Source organism: Sorex fumeus, unplaced genomic scaffold (assembly GCF_029834395.1).
Source record: "Sorex fumeus unplaced genomic scaffold, SorFum_2.1 ptg000044l, whole genome shotgun sequence".
Lineage (NCBI taxonomy): Eukaryota > Metazoa > Chordata > Mammalia > Eulipotyphla > Soricidae > Sorex > Sorex fumeus.
The window spans coordinates 14992768-15019084 of record NW_026606101.1 but is presented as its reverse complement, the minus strand read 5'-3'; the positions used below and the strand labels follow the sequence as shown (position 1 = coordinate 15019084).

The following is a 26317-nucleotide window of genomic DNA, read 5'->3' as shown; positions in this document are numbered from 1 at the left end:
ATCGCGAGCATAACCAAGGACCGCCTGGTATTTCATGGAACCTGCGAGGGGAGGAAACTCCATTTCCTTCCCCCACTTGTTCCTCCAATCGGATCAGGCAGAGCCTGGCACTTCCCTTGACAATGTGACCCCCTCAGGAGGAGGGTCCTAGGGGCTCCAGGGCCTAGATGAGTCTCTGAGTCCTCTTAGTGGCCGAGCCTGTCCCAGCACCCCTGCCCCCATGTGCCTGGGACCCACCACGCTCCTGCTCTGGGGTCTGAACCCCCCATTTTCAAGTCAAGAAGGGCATCACACTGGCCTCCCTGGGATGAACTCAGGGAGTACACAGCCCTGACCGCAGCTGCCCTCACCTGCCGGCTCAGACAGGCCAGGAAAGCCTGACCTGAGAACACACTCCTTCCTGCAAGGCTTGGACAGGCCGTGATGCCCACTTACAGCTGCAGCCCAGGGGGTGCTGAGATGGACAAGGAGCTCTGAGCACGCAGCGGGATGCTGGGGGAGTTTGAGAGGCTGAAAGCTGCGGCCTTTCCTTTTCCAACTGAGCCCACCACACCTGGGCTCAGTGCCTCAGAGGAGCCCTAAGTTGCTGCCCCAAGCAGCCTGGCTAGCAAAAAAAAAAAAAAAAAAAAAAAAAAAAAAAGCATCAGGGAAACAAAGGGAGAAAAACAATACCCAGAGCCAGTCCCCAGTATAGAGAAAGGAACCAGGAGAGAAGGCAGGAAGGCAGGAAGGCAGGAAGGCAGTCCTTCCCTCCCTCTCCCCCAGTTCTGGCCACCAGATTTCTGTCCTGCTCTCCTGCAGTTCACATTCCAGCAAGGAGGCGGTGAGGCCAGGAGTGCGTTCCAATTGCCCCCTCCGCCGCCCCTGCTTTGACCCACGCAACAGCAAGGCAAGTTTTGTGTCCTTGGGTTTGGGGGCTGCACCTAGCAGCGCTCAAACACTATTCCTGACTCTGTGCTTGGGAGTGACCCCTGCCAGGCTCAGGGGGAACATAAGTGATGCCAGCAATCAACCCCAGTCGACCTTGTGCAAGTCAAGCGCCCTCCCTGCTGTGCTCCCTCTCCAGCCCTCCTTGAGACACTCACTTCCACACCCTCAGCGGAGGGGATTCTTTTCTCTGGGGAAGCAGAAGGAAACGGAGGCCCAGAGAGGTGCAGAAGTTTTCCCAAAGCCACACAGTGAGGAGGGAGTGGTAGAGCCAAGATCGGAGTCCACAAGCTGGTGAAATGATTCCTCCAGGCCCACTCTGAAGACGCAGATGTTCGCTGGGCAGGGAATGGGACAGCCTGGCTTACAGATCAGAGTCCGGGCACTCAGAGGAGAAACTGCCCCCCTAAAGCTGGCAGAAGCGAGCAGCGTTTCTGCCTGGGTTCCCAGCGGCCTGGGTCAGAGAGGTCACTCAGAGGGTACCCGGTCCCTCAGCACCCTCAGACCCCCAACAGCATCCTGGGAACAGCCCCAAGCACCGCCTGGTATTGCCCCCAAATGGAAAGGCACAGTTGTTTCTTTTTAAAGAAGCACCCGCTGCCTGATTCCCAGGCCGGGGAGACACAGACTCCAGCCAAAGATGAACCCAGGACAGAACGCTCCAAGCCAGGACACCCCTCCTTACAGTTCCAGCAACAGGCCAGGGCGGCCCCACCACGAGGGCCCCCAGGGGACCCCCCCCCCAGCTCCCGCCAGGAAGAGGGAGACTGGGCAGCGGCTCCTGGCTGAGGGAACCCTCCCCAGGCCTGGCAAGGATTTTTTGTTCCCCCAGAGACACGTTGGGCGGCTGCCGCTCCCCAGACTCACCCCCTCGCCCCTCCCTTCCCTTTGCTCTCTCTGGGGGTCACTTCCCTGTGTTCCAAGCTTTTGCATGAACAAGGGGGGGGGGGGTGTTGAAACTTGAGATGGGTCTTGGTGCAGGGAGGTTGGAGGGAGATTGAATGCCAGAGGCAGGAAGAGAAAGAGAAAGAGAGAGGAAGAGAGAGGGGAAAGGAGAGAAGAGGAAGAAGGAGTGAGAGAGCGAGAGCGAGAGCGAGAGAGGGGGGTGCGCCGGGGGGGGGGGAGAGAGAGAGAGGAAGAGAGAGAGGGAGAGAGACAGAGAGTGAGGAAGAGAGGGAGGAAGAGAGGGGGAGAGAAAAAGGGAGAGGAAGAGAGGGAGGAGAGAGAGAGGCAAAGAGAGAAAACTCAGATGGTGTTGGAGTTTCCAAACGGGGCAGCAGTACTGCAGGGCTGGTGCCTGCGTGTGGGTGAGTGTCTGTGCACCAGGATGCATGGTGTGTGAGTGTGTGTTGTGTGCTCGTGTTTGTGTGTGCTCGCATGTGCGCATGCAAGTGTGTTTCCTCCCCTCTGGCCCCCACTGGGTAATGAAAGGACTCGGAGTCAGCGTCAGCCAGCGCAGGGCCAGTGCAGGCAGGGAGAGAGCAGCCTGTAGGCAAGAGTGAGGAGGAAGGAAGGGAAAAGGGGGAAGAATAGAGGTGAGGGGGTGCGGGGGTGGGGGGGGCGGGCAGGCGGGCGGAAGCCCGAGCAGCTGTGGCAGTTGGGGTATAAATAGCCGCGGGACAGAGCACAGCCAGGCAGGGGTTTGCAGCTGCAGAGCAGCTCCGAGGGCAGGACCACCGTCCTCCCTGTCCCTGCAAGGACCCCTGAGCACGGAGGAGGCAGCAGGCAGGGGAGGCTCCCCACGGGACCCCCAGGTCTCCAGATGCTCTTCCAGCCAGCCATGCTTCTGGGCAGCGTCCTCCTCGCGGTGGCCACCGTGACCGCAGCCCAGCGGCGGGGGCAGGACGCGGGTGGGCGTCGCCGGACACACCGTGTCCAGCACGGCCAGTGCAGCTACACCTTCGTGCTGCCTGAGCCCGAGCCCTGCCCGCCGGAGCCCGAGGTCTTCGGGGCCTCCAACAGCCTCCAGAGGGACGCGCCAGCTGCTGGGCTGAAACTTGGGGACTGGCCGAGCCAGCGGGTGCGACAGCTGGAAAAGGTGCTAGAAAACAACACTCAATGGCTGCAGAAGGTAAGGGCCAGCTGGGGGGCATCGGGGTGCGGGTTCAGGAGGAGGTGGGCAGGGGCAGTGGGCGGCCAGGAGGCCTGGTGGGTGCCTCAGCTCTGAATTGAAGAAACTGGGCTGAGGAGGCCCAGAGAGGGGCAGGGAGGTGTCCCAGGCCGCACAGCGGAACCCCAACTTGCTGTTCATTCATCCTCTGATGGGAGTGAACTGAGTGCAGGCCACGCATGGACCAGGCCCGTCCTAGGAGCTGGAGTACGAGGACGATGGGCTGTGATTGGGGGGGGCGGGGAGGGGCGGCTGGAGCAGAGGAGGGGGAGACGGGGGTCTGGCCGAGGTCACTGGGGTCCCTGTGAAGACTTTGATCTTTGCATTGAGCATCTCGGAAGACAAGGATGGGTTTGGACAGGGAGACGCAGGCCTGGTTTGCTCTCATTAGAACCGGCCGAGGGACCATAGACTGAGCTGTGGCACCAGCAGTGGTGGTGGCCCCCGGCAGGCCGGGTGGGATGGGGGTGTGGTCGGGCAGAGGTGCGAATCTGCTCCCTCAGTGAACTGAAGACAGGAGTGACAGCGAGCAGGGACGTCACCACTCTCTGGGCCCGAGGCCAGGGCCACCAGCATCGGTCTTGCTGCATGCCAGGACGGAGGTGAGACCCAGCGGCACAGGGGAAGCAGAACTGCCTGGACATGGGGCTATGAGGGTCAGGAAGGCATCTGGCGGGGTCCGAGAGGGGCTGGCCAGAACCCCTGCGTTGAAGCTGCCAAAGGTGAGAGAGGCAGGAGGCAGTGTGGGGGAGCATGCGTGGGGGCTGAGTTGGCCCTCTGAGTGCGCCCCCCAGCAGACAGCAGTGACAGGCCAAGTGGGGATATGGGAGTGGCCAGCACGCACCCCAGGGCAGTCCCTTCTTCCTTGCATGGTTTCAGAGGTGCCCATCCCGTGCTGACCGATGGCATCCACTCCAGGACATGGGCCATGCTGCCTGGATGCGCATGTGACACAAAATAGGGACAGGGAAGAACAAATAGAATCTAAACTCTTTTCCAGGGGTAGTTGGGCCACACTCAGTGATGCTCAGGGCTTACTCCTCAATCTGTGCTCAAAGTCACTTTTTTTTTTTTTTTGCTTTTTGGGTCATACCCAGTAATGCACACGGATTACTCCTGGCTCTGCACTCAGTAATTACCCCTGGCGGTGCTTGGGGGACCATATGGGATGCTGGGAATCGAACTCGAACTCGGGTCAGCTGCGTGCAAGGCAAACGCCCTACCCGCTGTGCTATTGCTCCAGCCCCAGGGGTCACTCTTTAAAGTGCGCTGGGGACCATATGCAGTGCCAAGGCATGCAAGGCAAGTGCCTTCCCTAGGCCTGTCTCTCTGGCTCCAAAAACATTTTTTTTTAAAGAAAGGTGGCATATGAATCATTATAAATTAAAGTTCTGTTACCTGTTTGTGTTCTCAAAGGTTTGCCTGGTGCACATCTTGGCTTTTTCCAAGACAGCAAGCTTGCAGTACATGTGTGTACCCCACCCCTCACAGTGACACATTCAAAGCTCCAGAATCAGCCTCCATTGAGCACACTTCCACCCACATTGTCTCTGCACACCCTCACACAGACTCACACACATTCACGCATGTATGTCCGCCTTCGTGAACGCACTCACACTCATGCACACTCACACACTAACATTCATGCATATACGCCCACAGTCATGCACACACTCACACGTGCACACACTCACATATGCTCACACTCACGCATGCATTCCCACATTCCCACATGTGCTCACACACTCACACTCATGCATGTATGTCCACACTTATGCACACACTCACACTCATTCACACACACTCACACTCATGCATGTATGCCCACAGTTCATGTACACACTCACATGTGCACATACTCCCATATGCTCAAACTCATGCTTGCATTCATACATGAACTCACACACTCACACTCATGCATGTATGTCCACACTCGTGCTCACACTCACACTCACGCATGCCCACACTCACCCATGTATGCCCACACTCACACTCATGCATGCATGCACACACTCACACCTGTACTCACACTCACGCATGCATTCACACATGCACGGACACGGACACTCACACATGCATGCCCACACACACCCGCACTCAAGCAGATATGCCACACTCACACTCACGCATACACGCATACACTCACACCCATCTCACGCACGCACCCACTTTTCCTGTCGGTGCCTCCGAGATCTTAGCCCTCAGGGAGCTCTCAGCCCCCCATCACATTCTGCCCAGCCCTTCCTCCACGTGTCTTGCCCCCATTTCCCCAGGTTCCCCCCACCTCCTGTGAGCTCTTGGCTCCAGAGCCCAACCCAGGGGGTCTCACGTTGCTTGAAGTCCGCGTCCCTTCAGCAGCTGTCACCAGTGCCAGGCGGGCCTCTGCTGACCTTGCCTCCTCCCCCCTGCCCCCTCTCCCCCTGCCCATGCCCTCCCCAGCCGGGAACTGAATTCAGTGAGAAATGGGAGCAGAGAAAAGGGCCTCCTCGCACACACTCTGGATTCACCTGGGCTGTTTCCTCAGGGCACAGAGGGAAGGGCTTCCTCCACACGCTGAGCCAGGCTTCCTCCCGGCTGTCCCTGCAGCGGCCACCCGGTCACGCCAACCCTCCCCTCCTGTGCTGCCAACCTTCTCTGCCCCGCGGGTCCTTTTCTCACCTGAGTAAGAGGGAGCGGCGGAGGGCAGGGGAGAGAAGGGGGACAAACCATCCCCGGCACATCTGGCTCTCCCAAGCCCATAGTCTCTCTCTCCACTTCCTTGTCCCCACTTCCCTCTTCCCCTCAAAGTCACTGCCCACTTCCCCCTTCCCAAATGCAACCCTCACCCCCCAGCCTTCCTCTTTACTGGACCTCACAATGAATGTGGAAATCCTGGCCAGAGCCATGGTACAGCAGGTAAGGTCATCAAACCCAGTTTGATTCCCGGCATCCCATATGGTCCCATCAGGAGTGATTTCTGAGCACAGAGCCAGGAGTAAACTCTGAGACAGAGCCGGGAGTGATCCCTGAGCACAGAGCCAGGAGTAAACCCTGAGCAAAGAGCCAGGAGTGATCCCTGAGCACAGAACCAGGAGTAAACTCTGAGACAGAGCCAGGAGTGATCCCTGAGCACAGAGCCAGGAGTAAACCCTGAGCACAGAGCCAGGAGTGATCCCTGAGCACAGAGCCAGGAGTAAACCCTGAGCAAAGAGCCAGGAGTGATCCCTGAGCACAGAACCAGGAGTAAACTCTGAGACAGAGCCAGGAGTGATCCCTGAGCACAGAGCCAGGAGTAAACCCTGAGCACAGAGCCAGGAGTGATCCCTGAGCACAGAGCCAGGAGTAAACCCTGAGCAAAGAGCCAGGAGTGATCCCTGAGCACAGAGCCAGGAGTAAACTCTGAGACAGAGCCGGGAGTGATCCCTGAGCACAGAGCCAGGAGTAAACCCTGAGCAAAGAGCCAAGAGTGATCCCTGAGCACAGAACCAGGAGTAAACTCTGAGACAGAGCCAGGAGTGATCCCTGAGCACAGAGCCAGGAGTAAACCCTGAGCACAGAGCCAGGAGTGATCCCTGAGCACAGAGCCAGGAGTAAACCCTGAGCAAAGAGCCAGGAGTGATCCCTGAGCACAGAACCAGGAGTAAACTCTGAGACAGAGCCAGGAGTGATCCCTGAGCACAGAGCCAGGAGTAAACCCTGAGCACAGAGCTAGGAGTAAACCCTGAGCACAGAGCCAGGAGTAAACCCTGAGCAAAGAGCCAGGAGTGATCCCTGAGCACAGAACCAGGAGTAAACTCTGAGACAGAGCCGGGAGTGATCCCTGAGCACAGAGCCAGGAGTAAACCCTGAGCAAAGAGCCAAGAGTGATCCCTGAGCACAGAACCAGGAGTAAACTCTGAGACAGAGCCAGGAGTGATCCCTGAGCACAGAGCCAGGAGTAAACCCTGAGCACAGAGCCAGGAGTGATCCCTGAGCACAGAGCCAGGAGTAAACCCTGAGCAAAGAGCCAGGAGTGATCCCTGAGCACAGAACCAGGAGTAAACTCTGAGACAGAGCCAGGAGTGATCCCTGAGCACAGAGCCAGGAGTAAACCCTGAGCACAGAGCTAGGAGTAAACCCTGAGCACAGAGCCAGGAGTAAACCCTGAGCAAAGAGCCAGGAGTGATCCCTGAGCACAGAACCAGGAGTAAACTCTGAGACAGAGCCGGGAGTGATCCCTGAGCACAGAGCCAGGAGTAAACCCTGAGCACTGTGGCGTGTGGCTCTACCCCCTTGATCCGATTCAGCATCATTGATTTTGAAGCCTGTTTCGGTGGTCAAGAGGGAATCCATCTTGGTCAAGCTCACCCAGAGGGAGAATGCCGTGGTCTGTGTTTGCCATGTGTTCTCCGAGGCAATTGTCCCCTTGGGTTGAGTGGCCCTTTCTTGCCCCTGGTTATTGGGGTCGCCAACGAGTCACCCCAGGTCACAAGAGCAGACAACTGCATTGTCCGCACAGAAAATGCTTCCCCCCCCCCGACCCTGAGTCCTGGCCCACATTGGGGCAACAGCATAGCCTGGACGGTGACAGCCCCTCACCTCTGCCGTCCCGCTGCTGCGATTCAACATCTGCCATTTCCCGCTGTGCCACCTGGGGCAAGTGGCTTCACCTCTCTGAACCGTGGCCTCCTCTGCTACAAAACGGGGTGAAAATGCTACCTACCTCCCTAGAGGTTTGATGAGATGATCCACATGTGATTGTAGCCCTGATGTGGGGGTATGGGTCCGTCTCTGTCCAGACCACCCTGCCCATACGGCTTGCACCCTGGATGCAGAGATTCCGGCCCCTCCCCCCCTCCCCATTCTTCCCTCTTCTGGCTAACACAGGCGGCTGCGCCCAGGGAGATGGGTGTCCAGACCGCCCTCTCTCCCGCAAACCACGGTCGCTTGAGCCTTCCGTGGCCAGGGCTCCTGCATTCTCTCATCCTGGCCCTGTCTCAGGGTCTCTGACACGCGAGGGCTCTTGGCATCTGCCGTGACGTCTCCCCAGAGAAACACGACGCGTTTCAACACTGCCCTTAGTGAGTTGCTTTCACGCCGTCCGTCCGTCGCCAGAACCGCTAGGCAGGACCACGGCCAGCTGGAGACGCCCTGGGTTCCATGGAGGGTGGAGTGGGGAGGTCCAGGGGAGGCTCTGGCCTCTCAGCCCCAGGTCCCAGGGCCCCCACCCCAGAGTGAGGTGAGGACACTGAGGCCGGGAAGATGGGGCCGCAGAGTCCCACGGCTGCGACCCCTGGGGCCCAGTTTCCAGGGTCTCTCTCCTGACTTCGAGGCTGTCAGGGAGGTGAGGGGCCGGGTCTGAGGGGGATGGGGGTGCTGTTATCTGTCTCAGGATCCCCAGGGCCCCTCCCTTCTCCCAGCATGCGGCTGGCTGGAGTTCAAGGTGCTCGGCGGGCCAGGGATGTGTCTGGAGCGGCTGTGTCTGTCGGCGGGCCAGGCCACACATCAGCTCTGGGCTCTGCCTCCCGCATCTGAGTGCAAAACTGCAGCCACAAGTGCTGAGGGCTGGCGGGATGGAGCTAGCTGCAGAGCTGGCCTCCCTAACTGCGTGGGGTGGAGCAGTGGTTAGGGCCATGGCCTCCCTAAATGGGTGGGGTGGAGCAGTGGTTAGGGCCATGGCCTTCCTAACTGGGTGGGGTGGTGCAGTGGTTAGGGCCATGGCCTCCCTACCTGGGTTGGGTAAACCAGTGACTGGAATTGTGGCCTCCTGGGTCAGGGGGAGTGGTGGTTAGGCAGCTAGTCTCGGGGTTCAGCCCGAACGGTGACCTGGAGCTTCATCCGTGCTCCCGGTGAGTGCCAGCCTAGTTCCGTGTCTGCCACGGCCTTGTGGGTGTCTGCCCACAAGATAAACAAGATCAAGCTTCATTCTCGTCACGGAGGGGCAGGGTCCCCCCGTGGCCTAGTGTCCCCACGTGGCCTAGCGTCCCAGCTGTGAATATAGCAGCACTGGGTATCTGGGGCCCCAGGCCAGAGCCGGCTTCAAACCCCAACACTCTGGGGTTTGATAACAAGCATCCTTCTGACCCTGCTCCTCTATCTCTGCCTGTGGGTCTCTGACACGCGTGGTGTAAGGGGGGCACTGGGGGTCCTGTTAACTCTCGGTTTGAGGGTTGTTGGGTTGGGTTTGGGGGCCACAGCTGGAAGTGTTCAAGGATTACTCCTGGCTCTGTGCTCAGGGCTCAATCCTGGTGGGACTCGGGGCACCAGGGATGGAACCCAGGTCGGTCAGCTGCGTGCAAAGCAAGGGCCCGGCCTGCTGCCCCTCTCTCCGGCCCTTGGCTCCCTCTTGTGTGGCTGACCCCTCTCCCCCTCTCTCCCTCTACTCCTCCTGGCCTCCCCCTCCATCTTCCCCCAGACCCCCGACCCCACTCCCCGCACCACCTCCAGCCTCTACCTCCCCGAGGTCCTCTCATGAGAAAACCAGGACACACCACCCTATGGCCACTTGGCAGGGCCACCTCCCCTGCCCCGGCTGCCCCCAGGGCCCCCACAGGGAGGACTCAGGGCCCGGGCAGCAGCCCGCTGGCCTGGCACAGCCCCCAGCCCCGCTCTCTGACGTCAAAGCTCAGAATAACTCAGGCCCAGAGCCCCGCGGTCGTCGGAGGCCTTGCCTGCCTGGACACGGGTCAAGCAGAAGCACAGCGTGGGGTCCAGGCCCGGCCAGAGACCCCCACCCCCCCACCCCCAGCTGGCTCAGGCCTCCCAACTGCCCTGGCCACCCCCCCCATCCCCACCCCCAGGCTGCCTGTAAATTCTTGGCATTTTCGGCCTTCAGTTATCCAAACAAGAAATGAATCCCGGTTGCCGAACAAAATGTTTTGAGGTTTGATTTCCTAACCTTGTCGCTGGCCCCTCTTGGAGCAGCGCAGCCTGGGTGGAAGGCGTGGAAGGACCACAGCGGGTTCTGGGAGGAATGGGGTGAGGAATCCAGGAAATGGGCAAAACTGGGCTAGTGCAGAGGTCCTCTGCCGGGGGGCTGTCCAGGGAGCCCCCACTACCCAGTTTCTCCCAGAGGGACACGTGTTTTCAGTCCGGCAGCTTGGCCCGTGTCCCCCGGAGCTGCAGCCACTGCCTCTTTCCTCCCAGGCCCTCCGCTCGCTCAGCTGGGCCGGACCCCAAGCCACCTCCTTCTCCCCTTGGGCTGGGAGTGTGAGGGGACAGGCCCTCGGCCACCCCTCTGCCCACATGCTGGCCTCTGGGCATTCGCCCCAGCTCAGAACTGGTCTGGCAGGGTCTGGATGTGGGGTCTGGGAGCTGGAGAGAGAGGTCCTAATCCAGGGGTGTAGTCGACCCTCTGTGGGGTGCGAGGGACCCCTCCTGTACACACGGGCTGCCCCGGGATGTGGGGCTCAGAGTGGCCCCCCTCACCACCCGGCCTTCAGGGAGAAGAGGGGAGAGCAAAGGCAGAACCGGGTCGCAGGTTCCTCTGGCCAAACACTGGAAATAAGAGTGCCAGCCTGTCGACAGATGGGGAAACTAAGGCACCCAGTGTCCCAGGGCCATGAACGGGGATGGGGAGGGCACAGCCCGGCTGCTTGATCCCAGAATTCACTCTCAGGAGGGATGTCAGGGTCCTGACAGATCCCAAAACCTCTCTGTGGGTCCTGGATGACCAGGGGGGACCTGGAGACAGAGAGCCCAGCCCTTATTGGGAATGCTCAGTCGCGTCTGCTCCACCTCCCGCCCCCAACCCAGATTCCTCTAGGATGCTTAGCTGAGATTTGACAGTACCTCGAACCAAGGGGACCCCAGAACTGCCACCTGGATGTCCTCACTCTTATACCACTCACCCTTGGTCCAGAGCCTGCAGAAACGCCCACAGAGGTGGGGTGTGTGCCCCCAAACTTTCCCCTATGGGGTCCCCACGGATTGCTTGGAAGAGCTGCAGGCTTCTGTTTCTTGATCTGTGAAATGGGCCCATGGTGGACACTCCTCCATGGTCCAGCTGGGAAGCTGCATCCTTAAAGCACCATCCAGCCGGATGCTGTACCTGTGGGGCCTGGCGCAGACAGACCTGGGCACAGGGTGGGCGCTCGGCCAAGGCCAGAGCCTGATAACACTTGAGGTAAACCTGCCAGAGGGTTCCTTTATTTTATTTTGCTTTGTATTGTTTCACTGTGTTTTTATTGTTCTTGGGGCTCAACCTGGCAGTTCCAGGGCTCCCCTGCCCCCAGGATTCGCTCTCCAGTTGCTCTAGGGGCGAGCAGGGATGGATGAATCTGCGCCCCTGCATCAGGAGTCTGCTCGTGTGACCTTGGGGAATGCCTTTTCTTCCCTGGGCCTCAGTGGCATCGTAAAGCGGGGTCAGGAGCCCCAGTCAGGTCTGCTGGGGACAGATCAGGACAGTGCCCAGAGATCTGGGGGTCGTAGAGGCGAGATGACCCTCCGGGGAGCCTTGAAGCTGGGAATACCCTCCCCCAAGTTGCTTGGCACTTGGAAACGGTGTTCAGGGCTTGGGCCGCAGGGTCCAGCCCAACAGGCTTAGGTCCAGGGTGGCCGCCTAGTGAGGGGGAGCGAGGAGGAGGGTCTCCAGCAGTCCAGGGGACCCTCACTGGGAAAGGCAGGCTGCAAGCAAAGAGGAGCATCAAGAGGCAATAGTGGGGCAGTGTGGAGCTCCCCACACCCTGCCAGCACCCCGTTGGCCGACTTTCTTTCCTCAGCTTCTCACTGATTAATTTCCAATGCACAAAAAATCAGGGATGTATGGGCGGGTGTGAAGACAGACGAAGCAAACCTCACCGTTCGGTCCTCTAGTCCTCTCCCGGTGAACTTGCAATTTATTCTGTGCATTTAAAAGGTGTTGAAAGCATTTTAGATGTGTGAAAAGGTAGAGGGAAAGAGAAAATTGAATTCCTGGTTTCTGGGGGTGCTGAGAGATAGTACGGCAGGTGAGGCGCTTGCCTAGCGCATGGCTCACGTGAATCACCCCATATGCTCACCACCAGGACTGACCCCTGAGCACAGAGCCGGGAGTAAGCCCTGAGCACCACCAGGTGTGGTGAAAAGAGAAAAAAAATATTCCTGCTTCCTGCAGCCCCATGGAAAAAATTCACCGACCCCTCCAAAGGTGCTCTTCTTCCGTGTCCCTTCTGTCATGACTTCCGGCTGGATGGCTTCTCCATCCCTCGCCAAGGTGTCACCTGGGCTCTGGCCAAGCCTCTGTAAGCAGGGGTGATGGCAGGTGCCTGCCTGGATTTGCTGTGGGTCCTCATGGCTGCCGTCCCCAGGAGCTCCTGATCTCCTAGGGGATGGATCATGTGAGGGCACACAGGGAACTTTCTCCGTGCTGGGCCCAAACATGGACTCGTTCAACCTCATGATCCCCTAAAAGGCCAGGTCTGTCACCAGGTAGCCCCTCTTCCTGGGGAAGAGCACGGCCCCTTCAGTGGAGGGGGCAAGGAGGCAGGTGTGACCCCAGGCAGGTGGCTCCAATGTCACATTCTTGATGTCCTTGTTGGGACCTGGGGTGGGGGTGGGGGGGCTCATGCTTCTTGCAGAGTCCGGGTGTCACACACCTGGCTGACTCAAGGCTCCTGGGAACTGCACCCCGAGCAAAGCTGTGACCTGGGCCAGTGGCTGACTCAGGGATGCAGCTGGAGCTCAGAGAAGCCTGTGGAGCTGAGAGGGGGACAGCCCGTTCCTCCACAAGGCCCCTGGTACCCGACGCCCCTGGATCCCCATCCACCTCTCTTCGGCTGCTTCAAGCCCAGGCCCAGAAAGAAGAACAGCGACAGGTTCTCACGATGGAGACGGCAGCTGGGCACGGCTGAGTCTGGCTTCTCCAAATGAGCCTAGAGCACAAACTGTCTGGTCTGGGTTGAACTCCGCTACCAGAGCCTGGACGGGCACGGCAGGGCGGGCACCAGGGCAAGGCGGAGAAGCAGGGGCCAGCCCTGGGCCGTGGGGCTCACAGACACAGAGCTAGTCATGCAGAGGAGGAAACTGAGGCCTGACAATGGCTGCTGAGGGGAGGGTTGACGTGCCCAGCAAGAGGGCAGGACCTGGAGGCTGCAGCGAAGGGTGCTGGTTCTCTGGCCGGGACTCACAGGTTGCCCTGGAGTATCCAGCCACTTCCTGCCACGGTCACACGCTCTCGCCTTTGCGTGAGCAGCTGTGTGGGCTACCGTGACTCGGGGCCTTCCTTCCGGTGGTGACACTGAGGGGACAACTGGGGCTGGGTGGGGGAGAGGGGCTGGAGGCTGCCGGCCAGGGAGGCAGGAGGGTCCCTCCAAGGAGTCCCTGCCCAGAGCTGCTTCCCGGCATGTCCTTGGGACACAGGCTTCCTCCAGAGCAAACGATCCCAGGGCAGGTCCAGGCCACAGACACCACCTGCCATGCTCACGTCCGGGGAGGGCGCAGCACAGGACACGCATGCTGGGACATGGCACCCTGCAGCCAGCTGGGGATCTAGTTGCCACCAGGAGGGGCGATGAGTGTGGCAGGGCCAGGGGTGGTCCTAGAACCCGGAGAGCTGAGCTCCCACCAGACTACACCCCTCACAGGCAAGGGACTCGGCCAATGGGTTCTTCTCAGCGCTGCTTTTCCTCATCTGAAAATGGGGGCAGGGAGAGAGCCAAGAACTAAGCTGGGGAGTGGGGAGGGGGGGCTGGAGCAATAGCACAGCGAGTGGGTAGGGCATTGGCCATGCACTCGGCCGACCAGGGTTCAATTCCCAGCATTCCATATGGTCCCCCGAGCACTGCCTGGTATAATTCCTGAGTGCATGAGCCAGGAGTAACCCCCTGTGCAATGCCAGGTGTGACCCAAAAAGCAGAAAGAAAGAACGAAAGAAAGAAAGAAAGAAAGAAAGAAAGAAAGAAAGAAAGAAAGAAAGAAAGAAAAAAAAAAAAGGACAGAACTAAGCTGGGAGTATCCTTCAGGACTGCGAGGAACCTTCAGAGCTGCCGGATTAACCACCATTCCCTGACCCGTCCTGGCCGCTGCTCCCTCCACAGTCCCAAGAACAAGGCCAGTGCAGAGATGAGGAGCACCAGGCCTGAGGGCCCTGGTTATTTCTGGACCCTCCCCAGCCTCTGCAGAGATATCCCACCCGCATGGTGGTCCTCCCTCTGCTCCTCCTCATGCGCCCTGCTACCCACTTCCTTCCCTGCCGATGGATGAGTCTTGTCTCCGCACTCTCCACAGCTTGCCCTAAAGATCTATTTTGCGGGGAGGTCACTGCACATCTTTTTCTCTTTTCTTCTCTCGCTATTATTTCACGGTGGCTGTGCCCAGGGTCACGTGGCATGGCTTAGTCCCAAGCTGATGCTGCAGAAAAGGGGGTGGGAGGTGCAGGGGATACAAAGCATTCACTCATTCCACACCACAAACACTCAGGCAGCACCAGGGGAAAGGCTGGCAGTGCCCCTGCTTTACTGAGGCTGATGGCCCAGTCGGGGGGGTTGGGGCAGGGGGACACCCATAAGGTCACCTGTATCGGGGTTGGAGAGATAACTTAAGGGATTCCACGCTTTCATGCAGTACTCCCGGGTTCTATCTCTGGCAGCAACGCCTGCTCTCCGGCTTCAGAGCCAGGAGCATACGCCCTCCCCAGCACCCGTGGACACAGACAGCCCCCCAACAATCATCTTGGGGGCCAAGCAGGAGAGATGGTGCAGAGATTAAGGCTCCTATCTTCTACCCGTCAGCTCTGATTCAAATTCCTGGCACCACATCTGGTCCCCTGAGCACTGCCAGCGGCCACTTCTGACTCAGAACCAGAATGATGGGCAGCACCACGGGGCATAGCCCAAGAACAACAAAAACAACAGCAATCACCTGTGTTGTCGTGTGTTTCGGCAATTTGTTCCTTTTCAGAGTCCGCTGGAGGGACGGGCCACCATCATGCCCGTTTGCCAGCTGAAGCCCTGAGTGTGCGACTGGAAAGGCCCCTGGGACAGAGCTCCCAGCCGCCCAGACCCCTTCTCCGTGGACATCCCTGTTGTCTGTCTCACCCCACTTCCTCCCCCGGGGCCTGCCTGCCACAGCCCCTTGCCTTTCCTCATCATCCTTTTCAAGTGCTCTCTCCTGGGCAAGGGGCAGGGTTTACTGTCCCCATATCCCAGCTGAGCAAATGAGGCTCAGAGAAAAGTAGCCGTTAAGGCAGAGAGGAGCAGAGGCAGGATCCCATCCCAGGGTACAGCCGCGGGCCAGGGCCGAAGATCGACCTCTGCCAAGCCAGCACCAGCGCCAAAGAGGTAGAGTGAGGTCAGGCCTCTTCTTGGCCCCAAGTTGGCTGGCATGAGGCTGGCAGAGATGAGGAAGGGCTAATTCTGCGGTGGGACAGGGCAGATTTCAGCCTGTGTTTATTCACCCACTGAGGCCCTCCTCCCGCCCTTCTGGTTAGTGCTTGAACCCTGAGCCAGACCCCTGGGCCAGACCCAACCCCCACCAACACACAGGCCGACTGACTTCAGTCACCAGAACCCCAGCCTGACCCAACTGGGTCCATCTGGCCCAGATTATCTCTCCCAGGGTTGGTGCTAGTGGGCGGGTGTGGCCAATTGGGTGATGGACCCCAGCTGCGGGTGGCCTTTCCTCCACCCAACCACTTGCAGCTACAGAGCAAGTGGGGGAACCATTGTGGGTGCAGAGGGAGCTTCCTTCCCTGGCGATGTCCCCAAGCTACGCTGAGTCTCCAGTCCAGCTTGGCGGAGCTGAGAAGTCCCTCTCAGAAGCTGACCTGCCAGGTAGCCACCTGGGCCTCAGTTTGTCTCTGATAATGAGAGACCAGGGAGAAGCAGGCAAGGTCTAGCTGCAGGAATGAACTTGTTCGCTGCCTGGAGCCTTTCAGGATCTTGGGAGTCTGAATCCTTAGGAGGTGCAGGGGGAGTTCCCAAGAAATGCTCAGGGAGTCACTGAGTCACTCCCCGTGATTCCAGATCTACCAGACCAGACATTCCAATCAAGCGCCAGAGGTTGTGGTGCTGGTAGGGCCCACAGTGCCAGGGACGACCCGGGTCAACCCAGCAGCGCTCAGGGGACTCTTGTGTTGTACCTGGGGGTGCTTGGGGGCCATGTGATGCCAGGATGGAACCAGAGCCAGCCACATGCAAATTGTGTGCCTTAAACTCTGTTCTCTCTCTCTCTCTCTCTCTCTCTCTCTCTCTCTCTCTCTCTCTCTCTCTCTCTCTCTCTCTCTCCCAGAATGCTACTATTAAGTATGGTGGTGAGGGGAAGCAGTAGGTCCTGAGCTATAATACTATGGCTTAAGGAGCTCGCCTTGCATGCATTCCGTCCAGGTTCATCTCCCAGCATCACATCTGGTCCCCTGAGCCTGCCAGGAGTAATCCCTGAGCACTTCTAGGTGCGGCCCCCAACATTCAATGGTGCTGTAATCCAGATACTAAAAGTGTCATTCATGCCACCACGGCAGTGTTACCCGGAAGGGCTGGAGAATGTCCATAACTTCCCAAGTCTCTGTAAGACTAGCATTTTAAGAGACTGTCCCAACAGGGCTGGGATATGAAAACATTCTCATTTCTATTGTTATGGAAGTTGTAGGGATAACTACGAGTACTGTGGTGTGTGGCTTGTGCCCCTCACAAAGGAAATGACAGCTGTAATGATCAAATCACCTGAATTGTCTTCACAGACCCCATGTTCCTCTGCCCCTTTCCCATTTAGGATCTTTGACCTAGGGGGAACTATAGCCCAGCGGGTAGGGCATTTGCCTTGCATGTGGCCAACATGGCCAACCCGAGTTCGATTCCTCCGCCCCTCTTGGAGAGCCCGGCAAGCTACCGAGAGTATCTCGCCCGCACGGCAGAGCCTGGCAAGCTCCCCGTGATGTATTCGATATCCCAAACACAGTAACAATTGTCACAATGGAGACGTTACTGGGCTCGCTCGAGCAAATCAATGAACAACGGGAGGACAGTATTAGTGACAGTGACCTAGGGGGAGAACATACAGAAAAAGGGCTTAGGAGTGGACCAGGGCCCTAGAAACGCAGGACTCTGGTCAAGGAGGAGTAAGAAGGAGAACAGGGAGGTGAGCAGGATGGAAATGAGGAGAGGAGACAGGCGGGAAGTGCTTCCAGGAAAAAAAGGCAGTGACTGTCACTGCCAAGGGCAGGAAGGAGAGATGCTTGAGTTTAAGAGGGAGGTCCAAAAAGGGGAGCGAAAGAGCTGGGGTAAGCGGGTGGGGGTGCGGGGGGGACAAACATATTTACTTGCCTTGATTATGGCAAACTCACAGATCTCAGATCATTCCTTACGCTGTTGTTGGTATTGTGAAATATCAGGATGAAGCTGTTTCGTAAGGTGAGGGAGGAGAAGGAGGTAAGAACAGGCCTAGCGCTTGCCCAGGCTCTGATGAGAGGAGAGGAGAAATCAAAGCTGCAGCTGGGAAGGGTTGTGGGGTTCATTTTTCTTTAATTTCCTTTAATTTCGTCTATTGCCTTGAGCAGGCACCAGTAATGTCTCCTTCTTCCTAGCCCTGAGATTTTTTAAAAAGTGCCATATTCAATGCTCTTTCAGGGCTAGGAGAATGAGACCCATCATTGTTACTGGTATTTGGCATATTGCCTGCTCGAGGCAATCGACGAATAACAGGATGGTCGTGATTCGTGATTCGTGATTTGGCATATTGAGTACGACACGGGAAGTTTGCCAGGCTCTGCCGTTTCGGCAGGATACTTTCGGTAGCTTACCGGGTTCTCTTTTCCTTTAATTTAAGGCACATTTGTGCCACGCGGGGGCTTATGATTGGAGGGAACAGCATCTGCAGGGGAGGTAGGGAAGGATCACAGAGACGCCTTGAGAAGCCCCACGTGGGCTTGTCTCGCCCCAATTCCACCCCGTGACCTCTGTGCCAGCGTTCTCACACTTGAGGCAGCTTCAGCCCCACCCAAAGGGCTGGGCGATACCCCCGAGTTTCTGAGTGGGGGAACCCTGGCGTGGGAACTCATGCTTTTCCTCTCTGACATGTCCCCAGGCCAGAGAGATAGCACCGCGGTTAGTTAAGGAGCTTGCCTTGCGCACAGCTGACCTGGATTCAGTCCCTGACACCCCAGAAGGTCCCCTGAGCCCTGCCAGGAGGGATCCCTGAGCACAGAGCCAGGAGTAAGCCCCGAGCATGGCTGGGTGTGGGCCCCAAACAGACAAACAAAAGGAATTCTCAGAGATGCTGATCCAAGGACCCCCACCTGTGAACCCTCTTCAGTGCTTTCCCTTCAGGACGGATGCTGCACTACAACAAAATGGGCTCCTCTGAAGCATGGTGTATGTGGAGGGGTTGGGGGGTGCTAGGGGCAGGGGGGGGAGGAGAGAGTAAGGAGGAGGAGCCCAGCCGAGGTCACAGCTCTCCCTTGGAAGCACTGGTTTTCCCAGGAAGCCTGGGCACTGCCTTACTGAACCTCTAAGGAGGCTGAGTGGAGGGTGTGGGGAGGGGTGGGTGGGGAGGGGTGGTGGACAGAGGCCAGTGTGTGCCAGAGGGTGGAAGCTCTCTGCCCACAGGCACTGTGCCCTGAGAACAGCGTTCACCTTTGAGACGACCCTGGTCCCATGTCGGGCCAGCTTCTCGGTCTCTTGGGAAGGAGAGCAACCCTGGCCAAGGAGTGAGTGTTAGCATGTGGGCTCCATGCTGGGAGAGCCCTGAGAAACAGGCTGGACCCACCCGCTCTGGCAAACAGGGCTCCAGGAAATGGCATGGCGGGCTTGGTGGATAGACCTGCACGCTGGACAAAGAAGGACGTGTCTCTGCTCCCTGTGGGCCTCTCCACGCCCCCACTTGGGCTGGGTAACAGGCACCACATTTTGTGGGCCTGGCGCTGACCCTTGCTGCTTTGCCATTTCGTTCACGCACTGAACACACACATTAACCTTCTCCCCTAAGCACTGTGCTAGACATGAGGACAACGCTGAGCCAGACCAAGTCCCTCCGTGAAATCGACGTCCAGGGTGACACGGTCCAGGAACAGAAAAGTGTGTGATGTAGTGTTGGGGGGGAGTACCAAGTTGTAGGAAAAGACCTGAGATGCTCCACAGATGAGAAGGTTTGGGGTGGGGAGGAGTTCCAGGGAGAGGCTCAGCATATGCAAAGTTCCTGTGGCAGGCTCGTGCTGTATTAGAGGGATGTAAGAGAGTCAGTGCCTCTGGAGTGGAAGGAAGGACAGAGAGTAGGGAGGAAATCAGAGGGGAGAGGAAAAGCCGGGTTGGGCAAGAAGCCACTCACAAAGACTTTGGCATTTCTTCTGCGTGTGACGGGGACCCTACATATAATGCCGGCGAGTAGTTGAGGAATCTGATTTGGCTTGGATTTAACAGGATAGGCTGTGTGGGCTCTCTTGAACTGGAGGGAAGAGAAAGCTTGTGGCAGAGACCAGGTGGTGGGAAGGAGGGCCTGTCTTCTCAGGGAGACCTGCCCAGTCTTTCTGCAGAAACCCAGAAAAAGACCAGGAGATTCCCCCAGCCGCTCCCCGTGACCCCAGCCCACGGTCTCCCCGCAGCTGGAGAGGTACATCCAGATGAGCCTGAGGTCGGAGCTGGTGCAGGCCCAGCAGCACATGGTCCAGAACCAGACGGCCACCATGCTAGAGCTGGGCACCAGCCTCCTGAACCAGACCACGGCCCAGACCCGCAAGCTCACCGACGTGGAGGCACAGGTGCAGGAGGGAGACCGGGAGTCGGGGAGGGGGGAATGGAGGACGTGTGAGGCCAAGGGCACCTATCGGCTCACAAACCAGGGGAGGGGAGGGGAGGGGAGGGGAGGGAAGGAAGGGGAGGGGGAGGGAAGGGGAGGATTGTTGAGGGAAGGGAAGGGAAGGGAAGGGAAGGGAAGGGAAGGGAAAGGGAGGGAAAGGGAAGAGGAGAGAGGGGAGAGGAGGGGCAAGGGGAGTGAAGGGGAGGGGAGGGAAGGGGTGGGAGCAGGATACAACATGTTTACATGCGCTGGGGCGCTGCCAGGCAAAAGCGCCCACCAGGAGAGCACTCAGTGGGGCCTGGGGTTGGTGGGAGGGATGTGCCACAGTGTTTGGCAGTGAGGCCAGGAAGGCACCACTGGGAAGGGTGGATCACAGATGGAAGAGTCCTCAGATGGGGACAGCAGCATGTGCAAAGGCCCAGAGGCCAACCCCTGCTGGCAAGCTCCAGGAATATCAGGGCACCTGCGTGGCTAGAGTCACCAAGGCAGATGGCAGGCTAGGCGTCCACAGGAGCAGGGCCAGGCCATGGTGGACCCTCGCACTGGGGCAGAGGGAGCAGATTCTGTTCAGCATTTGGAGGGACCACAGCAGTGTGAGGAGGCTTGGGGCCACTCCCAAGGATACTCAGCAGAGGCGCAGGCCTCACAGCTCAGTGCTCCTGCCCGGTGGTGCTCAGGGGTCACCAGGGCCACGCTAGACGGTGCTCAGGAGGGTTGTGTGGTGCTGGGGGTCAAACCCAGGCCCTCTCCCAGGCTATGTGTGTGCTCGACCACTTGACCCCCTGCCCCCAGTCCAGGGGCCACATTGTAAAGGGCTGAACAAAGAGTGGGCTGCAGGGGGAATGATCAGGAGCCCCAGCGTGGACTGGGCCGGGCCAGTCTGACAAGCCCCGGGAAAGAGGGAGACTGAAGGGGACAGAGGGAGTGGAGGGGAGGAGTCAGGAACACATGTGCAGGTTGATAGAACTTTCTGCTAGGTGAATGGTGGAGGTCAGGAGCCCTTGGAGTTAGCTCCGTGGTCAGGCTTCACCCTGCACGGGGCGACCTGGTTTCTGCCCCTGACAGAGATGATGACTCCCTGGGGCCAGAGGAGCAGGAGGAAAGGAATGGCCGTGGGACGGGCTGGGGAGGAGAACATTCAGGAAGGAGGTCTCAGGCTCAGAGCCTGTGAATGAATGAATGCATAAATGAGTGAATAAGTGAATAGGACTGGCCACAAGGATCAGTGAATGCTAAGTTGGGAGGAGGCAGCGAGTTTCCACCATGGTCAGGGGTCAGTGCCGGACAGGCTCCCGCAGGGCTCACTGACACCCACCCACCCCTCCCCTCTTGCTGCCGGGGCAGGTCCTGAACCAGACCTCAAGGATGGAGATGCAGCTTCTGGAGACCTCGGTGTCCACCAACAGGCTGGAGAAACAGCTCCTGCTGCAGGGCCATGAGCTCCACCAACTGCAGGGCCGCAACAGGTGGGCACTGGTCGGATGTGGGCCCAGGACGTGGGCAGGGACTGGACCAGAGCGAGGGGCCTGGATTAGAACTGGAAGGAGGGACGGCTAGTGACAGCCGAGCTGAGGCTGGGAGGAAGCGGGGGTGAGAGTCAGCCGGAAGCTGAGAGTGAGCGGGAGAATAGGGTCCATCTGGGGTGGGCGTCACCGGAAGCTGAGAGTAGGCGGGAGAGTAGGGTCCGCCTGGGGTTGGGGGTTAGCCGGAAGCTGAGAGTGGGGGACAGCAGGTCCAGCTGAGGCTAGGGGCCAGGCAGGCAAAAGGCCTGGCCGCTCCTCGCTGGGTGGGAACAGGGGACAGGCATTTCCCGGGGGCTCAGCACACCTTGGTCTTCCTTCTTTTTCCCTTCCATCCTCTTTCATCCTCCCTGACGGTCTGAATGCCAACAGATGATTTTGAGCTGCGACTGACATGCCGTACAATTGACCCTGTCGATCCAAAGTGGATTTATCTATTCATCACTAGGGAAGCCAGAGAGATAGCACAGACGCTCAGGTGCTTGGCTTGCATGCCACTTCACTCCCCTGTTTGATCCCAACACCACATGGTCCCCAGGTACCACATGACCTCCCCCGCAAGCAGTGCCAGGAGAGACTGCTGAGCACAGAGCTGGGAGTAGCCCCAAGCATCGCCAAGTGATGGCCCAACTTCCTCTCAAAACAACAACGACAAAAAAAATACAAAACAACACAAACAGGTCCAGCTAATTCCAGAACACCCCCATCCTCAGAGGCCACCACAGCCCGGCCCTCACTGGAGTCTGCCCTGGCTGAGAGTCTGTCCTGTAAGCGAATATGCACGCAGGAACACCCCTTAAATTACAAAGGAAGAAAGTCATGGGGATTAGATAAGGCCTCAGAGGCTGATTCCATCTCAGTTTCGAGCTGAGGTGGGGAGAAAGCGGCGAGGCACGAGGGGGTGGAGGGGGGCATGGGAGGGGGGGAGGCGAAACCCACCCGGAAGCAGCCGTGAGACCAGGGGTATCTGGGCAAATGTAATGGTTGCTCCCAGCTGGGTCAGGAGGAGGCCAGGAGGACCGGCCAGCTCCCTCTCGTCCAACGAGTTCGCCCTCTTCTCATTATCACTCTTCTCCACCGCGGGGAGGGCAGGCCGGGGACAAAGCATCAGCAGCCCCTAGAAACCAGAGAAGAAGGAAATCGACACCACCGACTGCCCAGGGGACAGCCGGCATTTTAAAAGTTGGGGTGTACACACATGTTTTTTTCTCTTTCTGCAGCATCATTTGGGCTTCAGGGGAAATTCCTTCTGCCCTGGCAGGACTCGTCTTGTTAGTCTGGAGAATGGGCCCGTACAGTCACACCTCCCCCTTCCCCCTGCTGCTTCGCCACCTCCCCCCTGAGCCAAGAGAACCAACCTCCGCTCCCTTCTCCCACATCTGCCCCTTCATTCTTCATTCACATTCAGTTCTTTTTTTGTGTTATTTTTATTAATTTTTTTTCTGAATCCCCGTACATGACAAAGTTATTCATGATTGGCTTTTCAGGTGTACAATGTCCCAGTCACTTCACCATGTCCACTTTCCTCCACCAATGTCCCCAGGTTCCCTCCCACCCCCCAGCCTGCCTCTCTGGCAGGATTTTTTTTTTATTTTTCCTACCCCTCCCCCGCTTAAGGTCCTGTGGTTTACACTGTGTCACTAATAGGGTATGATGCATAGCCCTTTCCCAGCATTCAGCACCCAGTCATCATCCAGAGTGACCACTTCCCTCCAACATGGTCATAGCGGTCCCTTCCCTTTGACCATGAGTACTTAACATGTATCAGGCACTTGTATAGAATCAGGCCACAGTGGGGTTTGGGGCCACAGAAAGGAAGTAGGAGACAAAACTCCCCATTTTCCCAAGCTGCTCTCCCAGTTGTGCTCACAACTATGCAAGCAAACTTGCATGTGGTGTCCCTGAATGGTCTTTTTAAAAATCCAAACGCTGGGCCAGAGCGATAGCACAGCGGGTAGGGCGTTTGCCTTGCACGTGACCGACCCAGGTTTGATCCCTGGTATCCCATATGGTCCCCTGAGCACCTCCAGGAGTAGTTCCGGAGTAATTCCTGAACTCAGAGCCAGGTGTAACCCAAGAAAGCAAAAAAAAAAAAAATCCAAATGCTGCACAAGACCCCTCTGCACCTTCCCCTCCCCGGTGGCCCTGGAGATGGCTCTATAATTGCACAAGGCCCTTGCTCAGGTTTTCCTCCGACGGCATCACCCCAGCTGCACGACTCTCCCCTCATTGATCTCCCCAGGTCCTAGACAGCAGGTGTTGTTGAGGTGTTTGCCAGCGTGTTATTGCTCCAAACTGAGATCTGATGAATAACGTTCCCATAGTTCATTGCACACACAAACGAGCAAAGTCGAGGCCCAAAGTGCCCAAAGCGGAAGAGCTGGTGAGATCTTTGTATGGAATGGAGAGATGGTGCAGGGGTTAAGGTGCTCGTCTTGGCAAGAAGTGGATCCAGTTTCCGTCCTGACACTACACAGGGTCCACCGAGCACTGCCAGGAGTAAGCCCTGAGCACAGCCTGGTATGGGCCAAAAGCGAGAGAGAGAGAGAGAGAGAGAGAGAGAGAGAGAGAGAGAGAGAGAGAGAGAGAACGTCTCTCTGTGCTTATTACACCTGAGTGCTCAGTACAGAAGGAAGGAGGAAGTTTGTCTCCCCAGACCCTCCTTCCTGTCTTCACCCTCCATCACACCCCTCACTGCTGCTGGAAGGAAAAGCACCCACTGGGCACTTCCTGGATTTTCTTCCCCCTTCCCCACCACGCCCCAGTTTCTCTCCAGTGCCTTTTCCTGTAAATTCACCCTATCCTTTGTCCTTTGTACCTTCATCCCCTAACCTTCCCCCTGCCCCCGGTGCTTTGTGCTAACCTCCCCTCCTCCCCGACACACACACACACACACACACACACACACACACACACACACACTTCGTGCTCCTGCGGATGGAATCAGAGAAGCACACAGACACCCAGGACTACTCCACTCTACCTCCTCTCTCTTTGCCACTCCAGTTTGGTTGTTTTTTGTTTTGTTTTGTTTTGTTTTTGTTTTTTTGCTTTTTGGGTCACACCCGGCGATGCACAGGAGTTACTCCTGGTTCATGCACTCAGGAATTACTCCTGGCGGTGCTCGGGGGACCATATGGGATGCTGGGAATCGAACCTAGGTCGGCTGCGTGCAAGGCAAACACCCTACCTGCTGTGCTATTGCTCCAGCCCCCAAAGTTCAGGGTTTTTTTTTTTTTGTTTTGTTTGAGGGCCACACCTGGCAGTGCTTCTGGGTTACTCCTGGCCCTGCCTCAGAGATCACTCCTGGAGGTGTTCAGGGGACCCTCTGGGATGCCAGTGCCCCACCCTCTGTGCTATGGCTCTGGCCCCAGCCTCTTTGCCCCTCCAGAACATTTCCAGGGACACCCGAAGAGAAGCCATTTGGCCAAACCTGACTTTTAAAGCTGTTTCTTGCTCCCTTTCCCTGGGGGTTAGTTAGCCCAGGATATTTAGGATTTGACCATGGGTGCCTGGAGGGTGCTGGCGCTTCCCTCCCACGCCCACCTCTCTCCTCTACTGACCCCCATTCCCTCTCACCCCAAGGCCAGCCTCAGGCCTTTCCTCATTGCAGGGGTGGGCACTTGCCTCCCTGCTGTGCGCCCCAGGGCCGGGCGCTTGGCCTCTCTGAGCCTCAGCGCGGGTCTTAAGGCTGCATCACCCCGGGTCCAGCGCACGCGGGGACGCCCGGGGTGGGGGAGACACAGCCGCCTCACCCCCTTGCTCCTCGCCCCGCAGCGCGCTGGAAACGCGGGTGCTGGCGCTGGAGACGCAGCAGCAGGCCGAGCTGAGCAGCCTCCGCGGCGAGAAGGAGCGGCTGAGGCGTCTGCTGGGCCGCCAGAGCGGCGCCCTCGCGGGCCTGGAGCGCAGCCTGCGCGCCGCCAGCAGCAACTCCAGCCTCCTGCAGCGCCAGCAGCGCCAGCTGCTCGAGTCCGTGCAGCGGCTGGTGCGCGTCGTGGCCCAGGGCCCGGGTGAGCCAGCGCGTGGCGGCGTGCGCCCGGGGCGGGAGCGGGCGGGAGAGGCGAGGGGGGCTCTTACCCTGCCCTGGCTGCACTCGGGAGCCTGGAAACCGCCCAGGGGGAGAGCGATCGCGTGTCCCACGCTCCCCAAGTGTGAAACAAAAATAACTGACACTAGGAATAAGTTGGGCCCCCAGGAAAATACTTCGAGGGACCAATCTAGACTGTCTTTCCTGATTCCATGAGTGACTTTGGCCATGCCCCTGTGCCTCCCTTGGCCTCAGTTTTCCTGATCTGTTTGTTGGGTGTGGTGAGAACATAGGCCTCAGTTTTCCTCATCTGTTTATTGGGTGTGGTGATGATAACCAAGACACCCTAGCCAACTCCACCCGCCATCCCCACTGGCTTGTACTTGCCTCACCACTCCTTGACCCTGTCTCTGTAGCTATGAAATGGAGCCCTGAGACTCAATACTCCCCAAGAATGCCTCCAACCAGAGGGAGGAGGGAGGCATCTCTAATCCAGCTCCCCAGCCCTGGCATCTGCTGGAGGCCCCTTGGGGTGACCATGGCATTCCAGTTTCAATCACTTCGTTAGCAAGCATTTATTGACCACCTACTGCATACAGCCCCAGAGCTGAGAGTGGGGGCAGAGCAGGGAACAGAAAGGCCATGGTCCCGCCTCTTGCAAAAATGCCCAACACGAGGCCAGAGAGATAGTACTGGGGTTAAGGCACACGCCTTGCCTGCAGGTTCAGACCCAGGTTCAGTTCCTGACATAGCAAGTGGTTCCCCCGAGACCTGCTAGAGCTCAGAGCCAGGAGTAAGCCCTGAGCACAGCTGGGAGCTATCCAAAAAAAAAAAAAAAAAAAACCAAAACCTAAATGCCCAACCTGCTATCTGTGGTTCTCCAGGGGAGCAGTGCCTCTCCGCCTCTGCCATCAGCTCTGCTTACAGTATTCCTGAAGTTTCGAGCTCCAGAGAGGACAGAAAGATCTCGGAGAAGGTGCTCTCACCGGAGGGCAGCAGGAAGCAATGGGAGGGTTTGGGAGAAGCGGGAAGCTTGGCTGGAGAGGAGAATGGGTTGGGGAGAGAAAGACA

General features: G+C 58.1%; 2 protein-coding genes across 2 annotated transcripts in view; both read left to right on the top strand.

The window, feature by feature from the left end:
* Window positions 1-2707: 2707 nt before the first annotated feature.
* LOC130030309 (angiopoietin-4) overlaps window positions 2708-26317 on the top strand; it is a 37353-nt gene continuing 13743 nt past the window's right edge. The window contains exons 1-4 of the mRNA XM_056121555.1: window positions 2708-2998; window positions 19506-19661; window positions 21044-21165; window positions 24997-25229. Coding sequence (XP_055977530.1) covers window positions 2708-2998; window positions 19506-19661; window positions 21044-21165; window positions 24997-25229 — 802 coding nt within the window. The remainder of the gene's footprint in view (window positions 2999-19505; window positions 19662-21043; window positions 21166-24996; window positions 25230-26317) is intronic.
* Window positions 2859-26317, top strand: part of LOC130030117 (transcriptional repressor scratch 2) — a 238639-nt gene continuing 215180 nt past the window's right edge. Inside the window, exon 1 of the mRNA XM_056121309.1 lies at window positions 2859-2869. The gene's annotated coding sequence lies outside the window, so the exon portion shown is untranslated. The remainder of the gene's footprint in view (window positions 2870-26317) is intronic.